Source organism: Cololabis saira, chromosome 19 (genome assembly GCF_033807715.1).
Source record: "Cololabis saira isolate AMF1-May2022 chromosome 19, fColSai1.1, whole genome shotgun sequence".
Lineage (NCBI taxonomy): Eukaryota > Metazoa > Chordata > Actinopteri > Beloniformes > Belonidae > Cololabis > Cololabis saira.
Window position 1 is genome coordinate 27,417,254 of NC_084605.1, and position 20,303 is coordinate 27,437,556.

General features: G+C 41.4%; 1 protein-coding gene across 1 annotated transcript in view; it reads left to right on the top strand.

The window, feature by feature from the left end:
- The window catches only part of itga3b (integrin, alpha 3b), a 36,297-nt gene extending 16,012 nt beyond the window's left edge, over positions 1-20,285 (top strand). The window contains exons 3-26 of the mRNA XM_061708650.1: positions 2,257-2,339; positions 3,281-3,530; positions 3,997-4,095; positions 4,523-4,727; positions 6,046-6,239; positions 7,219-7,307; positions 7,399-7,535; positions 8,491-8,577; positions 8,663-8,730; positions 9,532-9,674; positions 9,770-9,913; positions 10,042-10,139; positions 10,359-10,524; positions 11,241-11,315; positions 11,404-11,483; positions 12,602-12,679; positions 12,808-12,910; positions 13,184-13,360; positions 15,385-15,516; positions 17,641-17,754; positions 17,877-17,975; positions 18,059-18,184; positions 18,398-18,553; positions 18,898-20,285. Of these exons, the coding sequence (XP_061564634.1) occupies positions 2,257-2,339; positions 3,281-3,530; positions 3,997-4,095; positions 4,523-4,727; positions 6,046-6,239; positions 7,219-7,307; positions 7,399-7,535; positions 8,491-8,577; positions 8,663-8,730; positions 9,532-9,674; positions 9,770-9,913; positions 10,042-10,139; positions 10,359-10,524; positions 11,241-11,315; positions 11,404-11,483; positions 12,602-12,679; positions 12,808-12,910; positions 13,184-13,360; positions 15,385-15,516; positions 17,641-17,754; positions 17,877-17,975; positions 18,059-18,184; positions 18,398-18,508 (2,858 nt within the window). The 3' untranslated portion in view covers positions 18,509-18,553; positions 18,898-20,285. The remainder of the gene's footprint in view (positions 1-2,256; positions 2,340-3,280; positions 3,531-3,996; positions 4,096-4,522; positions 4,728-6,045; positions 6,240-7,218; positions 7,308-7,398; positions 7,536-8,490; positions 8,578-8,662; positions 8,731-9,531; positions 9,675-9,769; positions 9,914-10,041; positions 10,140-10,358; positions 10,525-11,240; positions 11,316-11,403; positions 11,484-12,601; positions 12,680-12,807; positions 12,911-13,183; positions 13,361-15,384; positions 15,517-17,640; positions 17,755-17,876; positions 17,976-18,058; positions 18,185-18,397; positions 18,554-18,897) is intronic.
- The last annotated feature ends 18 nt before the right edge of the window (positions 20,286-20,303 follow it).

Sequence of the window (20,303 nt, forward strand, 5' to 3'; positions counted from 1 at the left end):
TCATTGATTCCACTTTTGATTCAGGCTTTTTGTTGAAAATGTGGTAGAGAACAAAGCCAAGATAAGCATGCATGCATGCATGCATGCATCCATCCATCCATCCATCCATCCATCCATCCATCCATCCATCCATCCATCCATCCATCCATCCATCCATCCATCCATCCATCCATCCATCCATCCATCGTTTTTCTACAACTTTCCTCAGCTTGAACAAGTATCTCCACACCTCCCCCTCCTCAACCACACCCTCTAGCTCTACCATGTGAGGTGTTCTCAAGCAGACCGGGAGATGTAATCTCTCCAGCGAGTCCTGGGTCTGTCCCATGGCCACATTCCAGTGTGGCATGTCTAAAACACCTCCCCTTGCAGGCATCCTGCAGTCACCCTGACCAGATGATCAAACCGGCCCATCTGGCTCCTTTCAGTGTGGAGGAGCAGGGACTTCACTCTGATCCTCACCTGGATGACTGAGCTCCTGCTCCTTCGAGCAGCTTGTATTTGTGATCTCATTGTGTCAGTCACCAGAGTTGTGGACCATAAGTGACCATAAGCCTCTGCATCACTATGGAAACCTCCTGTTAGCCTCCCACACTATTCTACCCTACTTCCAAATACCCAAGATTCTGTGTTTCCTGGAGAGTGGGTGACGCACACTCGAGCTGAGGTCTATCACCTCACTCTTGGAGGTGCTGATTCCCGACCAAGCTGCTTCACACTGGGCTGATACCATCAGCATTTTGAAGCCAATCGCTGATGGTATCAGAGTTTATTATCTTAGACTTGCTCATGTAGCATCCCTAAGAAGCACAGAAGACATAACAACGATGTATTCACGGGCTGAGTTATACTTCTCATGATGACGGAACGAAGCTTCATGTGTGAAATCAGGGCTGCTGCACATCAGATAGTGAAGAGGATTTCCTTTAAACAAGTGGCACAAGAGCTTGCTTTTATTTTTCAAGCAGTAAGGACAGTAGCTAGTGAGAATATCTGGTAATTCCTGCATATACAGGACTGTCTCAGAAAATTAGAATATTGTGATAAAGTCCTTTATTTTCTGTAATGCAAAAATGTCATACATTCTGGATTCATTACAAATCAACTGAAATATTGCAAGCCTTTTATTATTTTAATATTGCTGAATGAATTAATATTGCTAAATGTTGTTCCAAGTTTGGGCCCAGATATTTCCTGAGGGTGAGCAAGAAAAACCTCACTGACGCAGCTATTCTGAGTTACTTTCACTTCCACTGTGAAGCATCTACATTATAATACAAGACTGTCTCTGAAAATTTGAATATTGTCATTTTCTGTAATGCAATTACAAAAACGTCATACATTCTGGATTCATTACAAATCAACTGAAATATTGCAAGCCTTTTATTATTTTAATATTGCTGATCATGGCTTACAGCTTAAGAAAACTCAAATATCCTATCTCAAAAAATTAGAATATTCTGGGAATCTTAATCTTAAGATGTAAGCCATAATCAGCAATATTAAAATAATAAAAGGCTTGCAATATTTCTGCTGATTTGTAATGAATCCAGAATGTATGCCATTTTTGTTTTTTTAATTGCATTACAGAAAATAAAGAACTTTATCACAATATTCTAATGTTCTGAGACAGCCCTGTATGTGATGAGATCCATGAGGTAAAAATGCCAAAATAAAAAGGTCCTTTTTTTCATTGATGGTTATTAACTGATGATATTGAAAACATCCACCCACTTCACCTCTTCCCTCAACGCAGTCAGAAACACCATAACAGGAATGCGCATGACTTTTAATGTTAGACTGCTGGCTGCTGTTCCAGACACATTTTTGTGGTTAACATGTGTCAGGGCAGGAACGTGGCTGAATCAAAATGCATTTTGGGTCGACATTCCAGTAACCACACTCTTCACTATCATGCAGGGTGTTTACTTAGATGGAACTGATTACTAACGGTGTATTTCTTTGATTCGGGGATATCTGCTTTCTACATTTTGACCGTAAAGGGGACATATTTTGGAGAAAAGAAAACAAACTTTTTCAGTTGCTGATATAATTTATTTGGGTATTTGGAAAAGGTCATTTTATGTCTCCTTTAAAATCCTTTTACCCTTTATTAAACGACTGAGCAATTTAAAAGTTCCTGTTTTATGTCGTCACAAAAGAAACGCGAGGTATTAAAGGACAGTCAGAAGCAAACATGAATGTGAATAGTTTCATTTTTGTCACTGACACCTGCCTCGCGCCACACGTTTACAGCAAACCCATCGGAGATGGTGGAGGGGATGTGGCTGGGCGTGACGGTGGCCAGTCAGAGGGGCCTGGCGGCAGGACGCGTGCTGGTGAGATCACATCCCAATATTCTCCATTAGTCAGTGCAGTCCAGGTGAAATATCACTTATTTAACAACACCAAGCATTAGGGGTGGGCAAAAATATTGATACGGCAATATATCGCGATACATAGTCTCCCGATACGATATCGATATTCAATGTATGTATCGCGATATATTGCCGTATCAATATTTTTGCCCACCCCTAGCTGCACTTTATTTTGTAATTTCAGTGTGGGTGAGACACTGCATTTTATTTTTGTCATTTTAAGTCAGGGGCAAGTAGCTGTACTGTATTTTTGTGATTTCAATTTCAGTGTGGGTGAGACACTGCATTTTATTTTGAGTATTTTGTATCTAAGAATAATGCACACACTGCACTTTTCATTGTGTTTCAGTGTGTTTTTTCATGCAAATATGTTGCATAATTAAAATAGAAAGTTTGAATTACATTTTTTTGACTCAGTCTGTCCAATCAATTATCACTATCATCTGATGTACATGTATACAACTTGGATTTTAAGATGTGTAATGCATTTTAAAATTTTTCGGTAAACTATGTAGAATATCACGATATATCGGGATATATCGCATAATGGGGATATCGCAATTTGTATCGTATCGTGGCTCAAGTATCGTGATGCGTATCGTATCGTGAGGTCCTTCCCAATACCCACCCCTACCAAGCATTAGGGGATGTCGGTGTGGTGACCCCCTGCTTTTGTCAGACTCATATCCTTCATATTTATCAGCTGTATGGTACAAGAAAAATATTTTTTTTATTATTTGTACAGTTTAACTGCCTGAAGGGACTTTAATTGTTTTGTTTAATTCAGATGACAGAATAATATTAAAATGATTACATGGCTTTTCTTGTATTACAAGCACTTATTTGGACATCTGTGTAATTACCTATGAAAGTCCTCAGACTGTCTCCTCCCTGGTGTCCAGGCATGCGGACACCGCTACATAAAGGTTCTCCAAGGTGGCACGGAGGAGCAACGTCGCATGGTGGGAAAGTGCTTCGTGAGGGGTAACGATCTGAGCTTCGACCCCACTGACGACTGGCAGACGTACAACTACGAGGTCTGTAACCCCACGTTCGACATGGAGTTGGAGGGCTTGTGCAACATGGGAATTTCAGGCGGAATAACAGACACTGACGTCTACATCGGCGCCCCGGGCAGTTACATGTGGCAAGGTGAGTTGTTACTTCGTGATTTGTTGTTTGATGCTGGAATAGTGGGCAGTTTTCCGCAAGTGTTTTAACCTCTTTGCAAGTTTGATGAATCTTATTGACTGTTACACCTGTTGATTTCTGTTGCAACATCAGGTGGATGCAGAGCCATGTGGGCATAACTGTAGCCTGAACCCTAACTTCCTTGTAGCTGTTGTCTGCATACTCGGATAACAGTCGTTACATCCAGTAGCTTGTATTTGCAGCTTTACCTGATAGACGCAGCTCAGGCTTTGAGGGTTTAACTGCAGACAGATAGATGCAGATAGATGCACATTGTGAACAAGCATAAATACTGACACTAGTGCAGGTCACTTCTATCCTCCATAGAGACAAAAGCATGAACTAGCCGTTAGTTTCACGCTGTAATTATTGTGTATCCAATAAACATACTGATTTAAACCTACTCTGATTCTGCTTTGTTTTAAAGGAAATGTTCATGTGACGTGGAGGGATCCGGACCCGTTGAACTCCTGGGACAATGTCGACACAAGCTTTGGGCATCTCAAAAAACGATACATGTACATGGGTGAATATGTTTTCATTATTACATCCTATTTTAACATTTTCCTCATAGCTAGACACACAACTCACTTTCATTGGCATTTTATGTGTGGATAGTGGTCGGCAGAAGTGCACCAGGGAATTTAAGATTCCAACGTGTAGCATTTAGGCTGATTTATGGGCAAAAATGCATGTGACGACAGCGTCCAAGATGGAACAAACCACCAACGGGTTTTAAATTAGGCCTTTTCTCTTTTTATAAACAGCCATAAAGGTTATGTGTGATTGTAAGGGTACTGTGAGGTATATAGTTGGTTGAAATCATTTATGGCATCATTGCAACCTTTGCACTGGACTCTACTGGATCTTTGAGTTTATTTTGGGCACTCAAAATAGTTTATAATGTTTTAAAATAGTCAGATAAAAGCTGAATGTCCAAATTCCTTTCACAGGTTATTCGGTTGTGGAGGAGCAGAAGCTGCTGAGCCTCGACGACTACACAGTGGTGACGGGGGCTCCCAGAGATGAGTCCAGGGGCTCTGTGACACTTGGGAAAAAAGCTCCAACCAAAATTGAGCAGAAGCTTATAATCCCTGGAGAACAAGTGGGTTCCTATTTCGGGAACAGCCTCGCAGTCACCGACCTCAATAGTGACGAGTACGTATGAAACACCAGTAGAGCATTCATTCAAATACATTTGATTATGTGTCAAATATGTTGAATATAAAGGTATTATTCCATGTTTGAACGTGATGCTGCATGATAGAATCAGCCTGGCATTCTCAGACGAATATGCAAATAGATGATATTGAATCTTCCCGTTGCTGCAGTTCTCCATCCTGAGCAAGTGACAGTCTGAGGAGGAAAAACATAAGTCAACAAAGTAAAAAAACCTCTAACAGGGAGAGCGGTCATCTATGATCCACCCTGTTATGCAGACACTGTGAAAGCACTTAACTTGGATGTGTAAAACGAAAGGCTGATGAATTATGAACAATCCCTCTTACTCTGTAAAAGATTATTCATGCTGTTTGTCTGGGGATTACTGGTCAGTAGGGATGGGCGGTATGGACTAAAAAATGTATCACGATAATTTCTGGCATTTATCCTGATAACGATAAAAAAAATACCAATTCAACTATAAATCTATCACCACATTCAGTCTTTGGAGCCCCAAAAACACTGCTCTAAAAGAATACTAAATGCTACTAAACGTCATCAATGGAAATTTATCGTTCTTTCTTTCTTTCTTTCTTTCTTTCTTTCTTTCTTTCTTTCTTTCTTTCTTTCTTTCTTTCTTTCTTTCAGGCTCATTTCCTTCCTTCCTTCCTTCCTTCCTTCCTCCTGCTCTCTCCTTCCTTCTTCCCTTCCTCTTTTCTCCCTTCCTTCTCCCCTTTCCTTCCTTCCTTCCTTCCTTCCTTCCTTCCTTCCTTCCTTCCTTCCTTCCTTCCTTCCTTCCTTCCTTCCTTCCTTCCTTCCTTCCTTCCTTCCTTCCTTCCTTCTTTTTTCCCTTCCTTCCTTATTTCCTCCTGCTCTCTCCTTCCTTCTTCCCTTCCTCTTTTCTCCCTTCCTTCTCCCCTTTCCTTCCTTCCTTCCTTCCTTCCTTCCTTCCTTCCTTCCTTCCTTCCTTCCTTCCTTCCTTCCTTCCTTCCTTCCTTCCTTCCTTCCTTCCTTCCTTCCTTCCTTCCTTCCTTCCTTCCTTCACGTACGTTGTGCGTGGATTTAACACAGAACCATAAATCAGCTTTACACAAAAACATCATCAACAGGAATTTATCGTTTTTATCGCGAGATGACAAATTCTTATCGTGGGGAATTGTTTTGACGGTTTATCGTGAACGGTAAAATATCGCCCATTCCTACTGGTCAGGCGCAATGTTTAGGCAAGCTGCTGACAAGATGAGCAGTTAGTCGCTTTACTCGTCACTAGTTTTTATGTTGGATGAATATATATTTTGGCTCCTGTGTACTCCAGTTGGAATGACCTGATCGTCGGTGCTCCTTTTTACTTCGACCGGATGAAGCATCAGGGCGGAGCTGTGTACATTTTCATGAATGAGAATGGATCGTTCCAGAAAACCGCCACCATGGTGCTGAAAGGCCCATCAGCGTCTGGGTTCGGCTTTGCAGTTGCTGCCATCGGTGACGTGAACCAGGATGGATTCCAAGGTCTGAATCTAAGTGCAACGTTTGTCTTGATGACCGCTTGTAATCAAACCTGCCAGTAAGCAGAGGTGTCAAAAGTATTCATATTCATTACTCAGGTAGAAGTATAGATACTAGAGTTTAAAAATACTCTGTAGAAGTTGAAGTATCAACTCAAGTTTTTTACTCAAGTAAAAGTATAAAAGTACTGGTTTCAAAACTACTTAAAGTATAAAAGTAAAAGTAATGTAAGGGGGAAAAAAGCCATTAAGGACAAAAGCCATTGAGAATGAATGCATCTTAGTATAATGCAAATATATTAAAGAAGCATATATGTGTACTATTGAGCATTAACATGTGTTTCAGAGAGCAGGAGATATGATGACTAGTTGCCTATAAGTATTGTAATGGTGCAAAAAGTCAAACTTCAGAGGCATGTTATCATTTATCCTAACCTTTATTGGAATGTACATCCAAGTTTAGTTGCAGGAATCTGAGGGCAATGGATGTAAGAACAAAACTGGACAAGAACATCTGAAACAACCACAACCAAATTCACTCTATCCGGATGGAGAAATTTAACTGGATAGTTTGTTTTTTTAAAGGCCCAAATGAAATAGAGTAACGAGGCTGTTTTTAAAATGTAAGGAGTAAAAGGTACAGATAATTGCGTGAAAATGTAAGGAGTAAAAGTAAAAAATCGTCTGAAAAATAATTACTCCAGTGAAGTATAGATAACCAAAATTTCTACTTAAGTAAGGTAACAAAGTATTTGTACTTCGTTACTTGACACCTCTGCCAGTAAGCAAGTGTTCAGGGTTCCACAGCGATGAGTAAAATTTCATGCCCTGACTGTTGGTTAATTCCAGGTTCTACCTCGTGAATTTTTTTTAACATAATGTCACCTCCTAACACATTCCATGCATATATCTCTTTGGTGCATTTTTCACTTGCTTGCTCTTGCATCTTTCCTTGGGGGTTTCACTCATCTGTCTTTCTGCAGACTTTGCTGTGGGGGCTCCGTTTCACGACACAGGAAGGGTCTACATCTGGATGGGAAGCAAAAAGGGAATCTCACAGGAGCCCAGTCAGGTAACATCATTGTGAAATGCAGTAGTAAAGGGTTTGGAAGCATTTCTGAAGCACACTGTTGAAACCTGTGCATAACTGGCGCCCTCTACAGGTGATTGAGGGCAGGTCCGTGGACAAGGCCAAATTCCACACTTTCGGCTACTCCATCAATGGAGGGGTGGACATGGACGACAACAGTTACCCTGACATCTTGGTTGGCTCTCTGGATGACCGCGTCGCTCTGCTCAGGTACACCAAAGATGATTGACTCTGTTGTATTTAAGTATTTCTTATGTGTAGGGCTGTTCGATTAATCGATTTTAAATCGTAATCGCGATTATGTAATTAGAACGATGTTAAAATGTGAAAATCGTAAAATCGATTTTTCACTTTTTTTTTTTTTTTTTTTAATTTAAAATTATTTTTTTTACCTTGTCTGCACACATATTAATGATTGATACCATATTAATGATTGATGGAAATACCTCTCAATACCTGCGACAAGTGCCCCATCGGAGAGGCTCTTTAGTGTAGGAGGGGGCGTTGTAACATGCCACCGGGCATCCCTCAAGCCAGATGCGGTAGACCGGCTCGTGTTCCTTGCAAAAAACTTGCAAATGTGAAGAGCAAATGTAATGACTGACATTACACACCTCTACCTCCTTCATGGGTTGCATTATTATTTAGCATGCAAAGACCCAGTTTAGTTTAATTAGAAAATGTCTTGTTTTATTTAATTGGAAATATAACTTGTATGTTTGCAAGTGCTGATTTGCTGATTTTTTTTTTCTGAGATAAAACTTTATATTTTATTATATTTTTTAAACTTTTTTTCAACTTATTTTACAGAGTTTTGCACTTTATTCATTAATTTTTGGTTTAATAAGAGCAAAGTTTGCACTTAAAGCCCAATGAGGCAAATGTTCAATAAAAAAACTGCATATTTGAAATCATTTCTTTGCCTTTTGTCAATTCACAAAATAATCGTAATCGTAATCGAAAATCGGATTTTGAGAGAAAAAAATCGAGATTTTATTTTTGAGCAAAATCGAACAGCCCTACTTATGTGATGTTTTTTGACAAAGTCAGTTTGGCTTCTACCTGATCCGAAGTGTATTAAATCAAAAGTAAAGCAAGCTAAGGTTTTCATAGCCCCTGGTGGTGTCAGTTTGAAAGTGTAAAATGATTATTTGATTATTTCCAGAGCTCGACCCGTTGTCCACCTAAATAAATCCTTCACTGTTGAGCCCAAGATTGTGGATCCTAATAAGTGCTCTGGGGGGAAACCATGGTGAGATGCCTCAAGTCTTACATTGTGGGATGAGGGGCTCAGCTGTGTTTGAAACCTTTTTTTGACTTCTCTTCGTACTTCACAGCATTAAGGTTACCGTGTGTATGTCCTTCACTCTGAGCAATGGAATAAAAGACTTCAAAAAAAATATTGGTAAGAGCCTTTTCTTTCTTTCTGTTTACTTGTAAAAATGACGTGGAGATGCTGCTGCTCGGGTTGCTCACAGTCTCATGGGAGTTCATGTTGCCAACAATTGCTTTATCTTCATTTGATGACTGAGTTTGGGTTCACACTAGGGCTGGGCGATATATCGAGATTTTAATATATATCGATATATTTTCAAACACGATATGGTACGAGACAATATCGTTTATATCGATTTAAAAAAAAAAAAAATTTTTTTTAATGATTTTGATATAGCTTATTTTGTGACAAATTCACTTGAATGTTTTATTTGAGATTTGCACAAATGTTTTGTTATTTGCACAACTGTCAACCTCAGTGGAAAAGTCTGCCTGTTACTGTCTACATTGTATTAATTACAGCGTATTTTAATTGAATTGTTATGCAGGAAAGGGATATTTGTTTTATTTTATTCAAGAAGCATTTTTATTCTATATATGCAGGCACTTTATTTTTATTTAATTTGTTTTATACATTTTGATATTGTGCAGACCTCTGTTAATAAAGGAACCTGTGTGACATTTGGCACGAGGCTTTGTATTAAAACTGACTGTTTTTTTAAGGGTTTGCCTCAGAAAAAAATGAAGCTAACAGAGATGCTATGCTATAATGCTTTGGGGGAAACCCCAATTAAGGCACAGAGAAAATATCGAGATATATATCGAGTATCGCCATTTAGCTAGAAAATATCGAGATATGACTTTTGGTCCATATCGCCCAGCCCTAGTTCACACCATGTTCTGTAATGCTTTCTTCTTCTGTTTTGTAAAGTGGTGGAGTATACAGTCGAGGCTGACATGAGGAGGATAAGAAGCCCTCGTGTTCGCTTCCAGAACGGTGGCATCAAATATTCTAGCACCATGAGCATCCCATCCTCCAAACCCATCTGTCATGATGTGCGCCTGACTGTACTGGTAAGCTCAAAACACAAATATTCAACGTGTGTTCATATATTTAAAAAAAAAAATTGTCATGCAGGTGTGTCTAAAATTCTTTGATGAACTTACAGGAACCCGTGAGGGACAAACTGGAGCCGGTGGTCTTCTCCCTCAATATGTCGTTACAAGATCAAAAACCTAAAGGCAGACGCCTACAGAACCTGGACTCCTTCCCAGTTCTGAGCCAGGAGCAGAAACTCTCCGAAAGAGCTGAGGTACGTGGATGTGACTTTACATAAAAAAATAAATAAATAATCTCTTGCAAGTATTGATTGCATGCATCCAGAACAGGATGTCCCTCCTGTGAGGAATGAGATGATGCCATTTGTTCTATTTCCTACAGATTAACTTTCAGAAGGCATGTGGTTCAGACAACAAATGTACCAGTAACCTGCAGCTGACTGCCAAGTTTATTGATAATAAAGGAAATCCTTACCCCAGGTGAACCTTAAACTGATACTTTACCTTTTAGAAGTTTAGAACAGAGCAGAAATTCAAAATAATTATAATAGTGCTTTTATTTTACAACTAGTTCAAATAAAAAACTTCAAGAGACCTGATTGTCTTTTAAAATGAGCTGTTAGCTGTTCAACAATGATATAAATGATGACATGAATGTGTTGAGTAACAGAAGGAAATTAACCCTTCACCCGTGTTCAGGAAAGGCCAATTCCAAGTCCTCCAGTTCCACAGCAGCATGAAGAGAATAAAGCTGGGGGTGGAGGTGACCAACTACGACTATGGGAAGGAAGCAGAAGATGCCCACCAGGCGATGCTCAACGTCACCATCCCCAATGCTCTGAAATATTACGGTGTCAGATCTGAGGTACGTCCACTAGAGGGCAGCAGATGATCGACAAACCTCTATATATGTATGCATGTTTGTGTGTGTGCGTGTGTGTGTGTGTGTGTGTGTGTGTGTGTATGTACAGGACTGTCTCAGAAAATTAGAATATTGTGATAAAGTCCTTTATTTTCTGTAATGCAATTAAAAAAACAAAAATGTCATACATTCTGGATTCATTACAATCAACTGAAATATTGCAAGCCTTTTATTATTTTAATATTGCTGATCATGGTTTACAGTTTAAGATTAAGATTCCCAGAATATTCTAATTTTTTGAGATAGGATATTTGAGTTTTCTTAAGCTGTAAGCCATGATCAGCAATATTACAATAATAAAAGGCTTGCAATATTTCAGTTGATTTGTAATGAATCCAGAATGTATGACATTTTTGTTTTTGTAACTGCATTTCAGAAAATCACAATATTCAAATTTTCTGAGACAGTCCTGTATGTATGTATGTATGTATGTATGTATGTATGTATGTATGTATGTATGTATGTATGTATGTATGTATGTATGTATGTATGTATGTATGTATGTATGTATGTATGTATGTATGTATGTATGTATGTATGTATGTATGTATGTATGTATGTATGTATGAATGTATGCATATGTATATATATAAATGTATATATGTCTATGTATATATACTATGAACTATGAACTATTTGACCATGTTGGCTCTGTGTAGGACCGTGATGTGGAATGCACTCTGAGCGGCACAGTCATTTGTGAGCTGGGGAACCCACTTCCACGCAATGGAAAGGTAGGTCTGATTCTGATTTAGTTTTGCAGGTTTGACAGGTGTTCAGTTCTCTTCACAGCACCTCTCATTTGTTCCTCGTTGCTCCCAGGTGACCCTTCAGCTGTTGTTCGAGACATCAGGCATCGACCTGCACACAAGAAAGATCGAGTCTGAGCTGCTTCTTTCAACGTAAGAGCTCAATGCTACATCATGCGTGTTGTATTTAGCATTTAGGAAATGTTTAAACATAGAAAGAAGGCGTGTACATTTTCATTAAGGAACACATCATGAATCAAAGCAGTTTTGAGTTAGAAGTGTTTGCAGGGAAATGGCTATTAATTTTGACCATTTTCATCATTTTTTACACTTTTTGTACACGTACCAAGTAATAACTACCTCTCTTTGTCTGTAGGGACCCTCTCTATCCTATCAGTTCATTGGAATGACACTTAAGTCAGAAGTTTAAATTAGCTATTTATGGTGACGCGGCTCCACGATTTCATGAGTAAACATTAACTGACATTTTGCTGCAAACTTTTATTCGGTTCTCACTCAAAACTGCTTCAATTCACATCGTTTTGGTACATAATGAACGTTTATGCTCCTTCCCATAGCAATGTTGTTTCCTTTAAAGCAGGGATATTCAATTGGCGGCCCGCGGGCCACATGCGGCCCGCCAGGAGCTTTTATGTGGCCCCTGGTCATATTTCAAAAAAGGGGGTGTTTGTTGAATTTCTTTTTTTTTTTTTTTTTTTTTTTTTTTTAAATAATATTTTTATAACTGGCTACTATGGACTAAAATGGTTGTGCTCAATGCTTAATATAATATTCAAATAAGGAAATCTTGGTGGAAAGTGGTGCTTTGTCATTATGGCGTGTTTTATTAAAAGTAGGTCAATATCAATTTCATTAAGTTTGCACAATGCATGGTTTCAAAATGAACTTGCATTCAAAATAATATTTCTTTATCTGAATATTATATTTAACATTCACAATTACTAAATCTGGAGACAATTAATACATAATTCATATGTAAACTAGATATATTCAAATGTATAAAACAAATGTATTATATTTACATAAGTCTTCGTCTTTGAGTGCAAAATACATTTTGAAAACCCCCACATTTTCAAATTGTGCGGCCCTCTCCATACAGTCCTTTTGCAGATGTGGCCCCCGGCCGAATATAGTTGAATACCCCTGCTTTAAAGCTTTGGTGTATTTCAGGAGCCCGTTTCAGTTTTGATCATTTTCTTGACTTTGTGACGTAGTCATGCTAATATTAATAATGATGTATTTGTGATCAGTCTTAGTGAGCAGAGTGACCTGACGCCCGTGTCAGTGGCCATACTGACTGAAAACACCATTCTCCCCTCCTTCTCCGTGTGAGTCTCAACTGCTGATACATTTCACTCACTTTAAAAAACATGAACACAACATTTTTATTTCTCTCCCCTTATCTCTAACTGTTTGTATGCTGTTAAATCGTGTGTGCATTTGTCCCCTTGTGCAGTGCAAACCAGTTGGTGCGAAGGAAGTTTAGTGGGACAGTGATGGGCGAGTCTGCTATGGGCAACACCAGTGACATTGGCAGTGTGGTGGAGTTCACCTTCAACGTGAGTCACCTACACCACCCAGACACTATATAAAACCTCCAGAACTGTATACCTCATCTACAATGCTCACCCACACTTCCCTCAACCACACCCTGTCTTTGAAGCCAACACTTCAGAGGTTTAATATCGTGTGGCGACGGGATTGTTATGAGACTCGTGGTTTTCTTGCGTAAACATGACCCAGGGGTGGGTGCTGCGCGTTTATTTTAAACCATATTGTTATTCGCCATTTGCAGGATGTCTTTATTAAACTCTTGTCTTCCTCTCAACCAGGTGGACATGAGGGGACAACCTCTTGAAGACATGGGGAGGCTGGTTGTGGAGTTTGAGTGGCCCGCCGAGGCAGCCAATGGGAAGTGGCTGCTGTACCTGACGAAGGTCGTTGTTACGGGGGACTCAGAGATGGAGTGCAGCCCTCCCGGAGAAGTCGTCAACCAGCTTAACCTAACTGTAAGCTTCCTAAAGGTCTTCACAGGGGTTGTTGGTCTTGTTTAAGGCCCAATCCCAATTCAACTTCACTCGCCCTTCTTTTCTCCACTCGCCCTTCTTTTCTTCCCTAACCCCTAAAAAAGAAGGGGGAGATTTTAGGGCACTTGAGATCTAGGGCACTTGGCCCAGGTGCCTGTCCCATTTCTCCTACTCCCCCTCGTTTTCATCCCTTCCCTGATCAGGAAGCTGAGAGCCAAAAGCTGTTTTAATTTCAGCTGTAGCGCTGTTAATATGGCACTTTATTAAGTTTTAATATTTTTTCAGGCATAAAGGTAACCTTAAGATCCGCAACCTGGGCTCAGTTTATCCAAATAACGCCTGTTAAGAAATTTGACCCGATGTTTTCGGAGATGAGAAGAGCCGCCGGCCCCGGGGAGCAGCCTCAGCTCACAGCCCGAGAAGAGACGTGTCCGCCGGGTCAAGGTGCTCCGTCAGCCCCCGGGAGAGAAACTCTCTCTGGGACGCAGCTCTGTTGAGAATTACGCTGGCTGAAATAAATCATTTAGGAAGATGTTGGTTTAATAGATGAAATCTAACAGTTGTAGCTACGCCTGTTAAGAAATTTGCTCCGAAATTTAGAAATGTCTGTCTGCCGGCTCCGGAGTTTGGGTCCGCGTACATCGACGCAGACCTTATGGCGTGGCTCTGCGTTGGTGTAACGCGGAACCATAAATCCCTTTATTCTGGCGTGATTTTCGGCAACTTTATCTGAAAGTGTGTAAATTACCCAGATAACAGCTGGATTACTTTGTGGTTTCTGAAAACTATTATATCAGAAACATCCAAAACAAATCTGACGAGTCACAGGATTATTTCTCTCTATTTCTCTGAGACGAGTCTGCCTGTTTGCCTTCGGTCGGCGAGTCAAATCGACGCAGAGCCTACGGCAAAAGCATTCTGGGAAATTTTCATACCCCCTCGCTCGCCAAGTGAGCATCTGAAATCCCTCGATTTGAAGGGGCTATTCTCAGCCCCTAGCCCTCGTTATGCCCCCTCCCCCTTGGTGAAAAGAGGAATTGGGACACCACTACCTTCACGGGAACGCGCAAAAGTTAGGGTTAGTGAAGAAAACGAGGGCGAGGGGTTTAATTGGGATGCAGCCTAAGACTGCCTTGGTTTTGAAGGTATCCTACAAACTCTAAAGGAGCTTTGAATATTAAAACCATAACTGTATCAGAAAGAAAAAGTCAGGATCTGATTATGTGATAAGTTTTTGACCTATCTGTCAATTAAAGATAAACTGAGAAAATGTCCTCAATAGAAGACATTTAAGAAACCACAAAAGTGCATGAAGGCTTTTGACTATTTCAGACTTTTATTTTTAAGATGGCATGTAAACTTTTGCTCACCAACATCTAACGGAAAATACAGCTGATGCTGATGGGATCACATCCAAACGGACGCGAGGTCACGGGGTTCAAGACTAATTCAGTTTTGGCCTCAGTGACTGACCGACTGACCCACCGTCTGAAGTACAATGTCACCGTCGGTAACAGCTGAAAAAACAGCCTAATGCACTGTGTCATTTGGTTGCTCCCACTCATCTACCTTTGGGTCATACAGCAGCAGAGTTGATGACATCTGACCAAACTGGGTTGATATGAGGCTAAATTTACTGGAGTCTGACCGAGTGGGCGCCTGTGACTGTTCACTGTGCGTGTACTGTAACTGCTCCTGACGTCAGCGTGAACTCAAGCAGTCTGAGCAACGTGAATAAATGTGTGTGGCAAGTCGTGTTAAAACGTCCTCAGCGCCAAACCCTCGCTTCAGAAAATACATCTAGGAAAAAAAAACAACTGCGCCGCCACACACAAACCTCACAAAGCCCCAAATAGAAACTCACAATGCGTGCAGCCTACATATAGACTATTACAGCTATTCTGAGAAGAATTTGCTAGCATCTTTATCAAAACCAGCAATTACCACTGGTGTAATGTCTCTGAGTTCCTCCTCTAATTTTCCCTTCACCCGGCCTTGTTTTCCAGTTGTCAGAAGGCAGATCCAGGCGCACCAAACGGCAGGCGGCCCAAGAGGACGCTAATGAACATTTCCAGGGTCACATAGAGCCCCAGCCAGCAGTCACACTGCTCACGCATCACAAAGAGTCTCATCTGCTGGTGAGTTTCCGGGTTCCACACCAAGGTCCTCATATTTACTCTGTTCATATTTGCTCTTTTCATTATGACATAAATTATGAAGCAACTTAAAAAACAGAAGGGGCTGTTTTGTACAGAGCCCCTCTGGTGACATTTGAAAAAAAAAAAAAAGTATGGGCACGCATTAATCAATGCGTGGCCACGAGTTATTAATGCGTGGCCACGCATTATGTATCTCGTGCCCACGCATTATTTTACTCGTGGATGGCATTATAACCTACTGTCTGGACTTCGTGAATGCAACTTCCTTGGTGGGATGGTTATTCATCATTAATAACTGTAATTATAGTCTATTTATACTAAAGAGCAAGAGTATTGTCATGGCGAGTGTAGTAATAACATGTGACATTTGAAAAAAATAAAATAATGCGTGGCCACGCATTAATAACTCGTGGCCACGCATTAATTATCTCGTGGCCACGCATTGATTAACTCGTGGCCACGAGTTATGAATGCGTGGCCACGAGTCCGTAGTTTTGAAGGTAGGATATATGGATAATATCATTTTGAATGTTTGTAATCAGTGTTTCAAGTTGTTAAACTGTTCAGTATTCTTTCCAGACATTTCCTTTGTCATCATCCACCCGTTAGCATTAAGACAAGACCAGGTGGCGGAGGCAGCAGCCTGAGCAGAGAGGCCCAGGCTTCTCCTCCCCAGCCACCTCCTCCAGCTCCCGCCCAGGCTACCTGAGAGATATGATCTCTCCAGCGTGTCCCGGGGCTTCCACGGGGCCTCCGCCCAATGGACAGGCCCAGAACCGTTTCCCAAGGGAGGCGTCTAGGGGGCATCCTCACCAGATGCCCTAATGACCTCGACTGGCTCCTCTGGATGTGGAGTAGCAGCGAATCTATTCTGAGTCGCTCTAGCTGTAATGGAGAGCCCCGCCACCCTGCGGAGGAAACTCATTTCAGCCTCGAGTGTCCACATTCTTATTCTTTCTATCCCTTCCCGCTGCTCGTGACCATTGGGGAGGGTAGGAACGTAGAGCGACCAGAAACATTAAGCCCAGAGATTGAACAGAATCAATGCCTTCTCCAGGTCCACAAAACACACGTGAATTTTTTGGGCGAACTCCCTCCAGGACCCTAGCGAGTGTATAAAGCTGGTTCAGTGTTCCGTCACCACAGCGAAACCCACTTTGTTCCTCCTGAATCTGAGGTTCGACAATCGATCGGACTCTCCTCTCCAGCGCCCCTGCATGTCAAACTAGGAACTGAGCTCTCAGTGGATTTAGTTATTCATCCACCCTTAAAATGTAATTCAGTTCAATTCACCGGGACCGGGACCGGGACCGGGACCGGGACCGGGAACGCAGGCCAGAATGCAGCTCCCGAGGCTCCGGCCTGCAAACATGCACAAAAGAGAAAAAAGGGGGGCAGCACAAGAAACTACAGGAACGATGGACAAAAATGATGGCTATGAGATATTTATAATAAATAAAAATGGTAATGGAGAAGAGAGGAAGGGAAAAGGAGAGGAGAAGAAGGGTGAGAGGCACCGCCCAGTGGATCATGTCGGTGCCCCCCTGCAGCATAAGCCTATAGCAGCATATCTACCACGAAGCTATGTTTGAGACTAACTATTATAGTCTTGTTCTATAGCTGCAACTATGACTACTGACTCTAACACACTAGAGTTTACACTACCTAGAGATTTACCAACACCAGCTAGAGGTTTACTAAACACTAACTATAGGCTTTACTAAACAGAACAGGTTTTAAAGGTATAGTTTTAAAGGTGGAGGTGGTGTCAGCCTCCTTAACCCAGATTGGAAGTTGGTTCCAAAGTAATGGTGCCTTAAAGCAAAGCCCTCCAAATCTACATTTAGATACTCTAGGAACTACAAGTAAACCTGCACCCTGGGAGCAGAGAGCTCTGCCAGGAACATAAGGCACTATCAAATCTTGTAAATACTGCGGAGCTAAGCCGTTTTGGGCTTTATATGCAAGTAATACAATTTTAAATTGGATTCTGAATTTTACAGGTAGCCAATGGAGCTATTAGACTAAAGCTATTAGAAAAATAAAGACGATCTATGCCTTCTCTCACGTGTAGCGTCGCATCTTTCTGTCTGTGTCTTGCAGGGATGCTCCGAGGGGACAGCGAGGTGTGTGACTTTTTCCTGCCCGCTACTAAACATGACGAATAAAGCTGAGATCCGCATCCGGTCCCGGTTGTGGAACAGTACGATGCTGGAGGTCAGCTCACCAGCTACATCCACTCTCACAACACACACTCATACACACGGTAACACGTTGCTATAAAACAGCGGAAGATGTGAAACCGGGTCATGTATCGTTGATGTTTTGTGTGTCTGTAGGACTATTCCAACGCTTTGAGAATCACAGTCAGAGGTCAAGCTACGCTGAAGCTCTTTACAGATATACCCAGCATTAAGATGGAGAGCCAGACTACCATGGTACGTCACCACGGTGATTACAATGTTGCTGTTGACGATGGTAATAATAGTCATTTACCCAAGCTCCCTCATCTTTTTTGCAGTTTACAGTAGACATAGAGCCGGAGGAGGGGGTGGAGACGCCCTACGAGCTTCCCCTGTGGATCATCATCTCAGCAGCTGTCGCGGGAATTCTGCTTCTAGGAATAATCATTCTTATACTGTGGAAGGTGAGGCTGCACAGATGTTGGTTGGCTCTTGTAAACGGTGTGTTTCTGCAGCAACAGACTGAATAGCTCCACATTTGGTCACACCAAACATCTGCTCTGGATCACGTAAAAGCTGCTCGTACTTTCATTTGACTGATCTATAACTTCCTCGTTGAGCCGTTGGTCTAACCTTCCCCCTCTTCATGCACCCTCCTACTCCTCCTCCGCCCCCAGTGTGGCTTCTTCCAGCGGGCCAGCAGGAGGGAGATGTATGAAGCCAAAGCCCAGAAGGCTGAGATGAAGATTCAGCCCTCTGAGACTGAGAGGCTGACTGAGGACTACTGAGACCCCCATGTGTCTCCTGACAGCACACACCGTGGGGGCTTTTGGGTAACGACATCCCGCAAATGGATTTTCTCTCTGGCTATTTATACTGACAAGCTTCAGATGTGGTTCATCTTTCCACTTGACCTTCTCACTCTTCAGCTCCGTCTGTGTAATCTAAATAACATTTTCTTCTTCCCTTTGGGAAAATACACCCGATTCCTGACTACTATGTCCTATTTTTCACTTTTATTGTCTCTCTTTTCAATGCTTCTCAGCAGGGTCTCTGTGCTTTCTAACTTAACTTTCCGCAGCCTTGAAGTTCCAAATGTCCTCCGACATTAATCCCATCTCTCCCGCTGTTTATGCACATCCGTAATGTCTTCTTCTTCCTTCTGTTTTCCTGCAAGCTTGGATTCTTCAAGCGAGCCATCTACTACCGGATAATGCCAAAGCATCGGGGGGTGAAAATTCGACGAGCTGAGCGATATCAGTTCAATCTGGGATTTCAGCTTGAGGAGCCGCAGAAAAAGTACTGGATCACCAACTGGACAGAGATGCAGCATTACTACTACTGAGGCCGTTGCTTTGAACCCTGAACCACTCACTGCTACCGGGGACAAACGAAGCACGCCGGGCAGGATCGTGCCACATGGACCTTGCACTGCACGGACCAACTCTGAATATTTTATTCAACCCCCCCCCCCATTTTTAGACTTATTCAGCTTTTTCTGTGCAATATACTGAACAATTTGAGAGATTGTAATGGTTGTTGAATGCAGTTTTGTACATTGGAATCTGAGTTGCATTCAAGAGTAAATTATAAATTGTTTTATGTTATAGGTATTAATGTATTGAACTTGGTGTCTACATGCATTCTTTCGTCTGTTTAGTTTTTTCTAATCTTCATTTTTTGTTTTCCAGAATGTACTTTTGCATCATTCCTGCTCAGTCCCGAGACATCACTTTGTGCTCAGTGATTGAGGGTTTTAAACTTACATTTTTTTTTTTTATTAGATCATTTTTCAAAATTGCACTTGAAAACATTGACCAGAATCCACTCGGTGCACGAACATCTTTATGCAAACGTGCATTTCAGTTTTAGACAAACATCACATGGGCGACCAATTCTCTAATGTGAAATTTTTCAGAACAAACATTTTTTTCTCATTTCAAGGAAATCTTTGTACTGAATAATGAATTTCGCAATTCTACATTAAATTCCACTTAAAAGGGTCATGCAAGCAGCATTACGCTTGTTTGGATGTTGAATTTATCTTTATAGTACACTTGATTATAACTTATTTCACCATCTTGAGCAACTATACCTTACGTGGATGACTAAAGAATCTCAAGCAGTCACAACACTGGATTAAATGAGACGTGTCCAATCTGGATTTTATATACATAGTGACAGGTTACATCAGCTATGAATGAATGCATACCGGTACATACTGGTTGTTGTTCTGTCACTCTTTGTTATACAAGATAGTAAGCTGACACTTGGATTGTATTCAAGCCATTGTGGCCCCCGCCGAGGTCAACCAGCAGCACTGAAGACAGACTGGCCTGTGGCCGGTGAGAAGACAAGCATGAAACAGTCTCCGATGGGACCAAGTGTTGCGTTACCACTCCAGTCCGCGTTACCTGATCAGCTCACAGCTACTCTGTTGTGTGAAGCTCCTTTGACTTTTGGAGTTAAGAGGGAAGGGCTGAAACCAATGCACCAACTCTTTTCTGTGGTGATGTTATTTTTGTACTGTGCAGTTTCAGTGTAATTAAATTCTTTGCAAACATAGTTGAGTCCTTTTTTTCC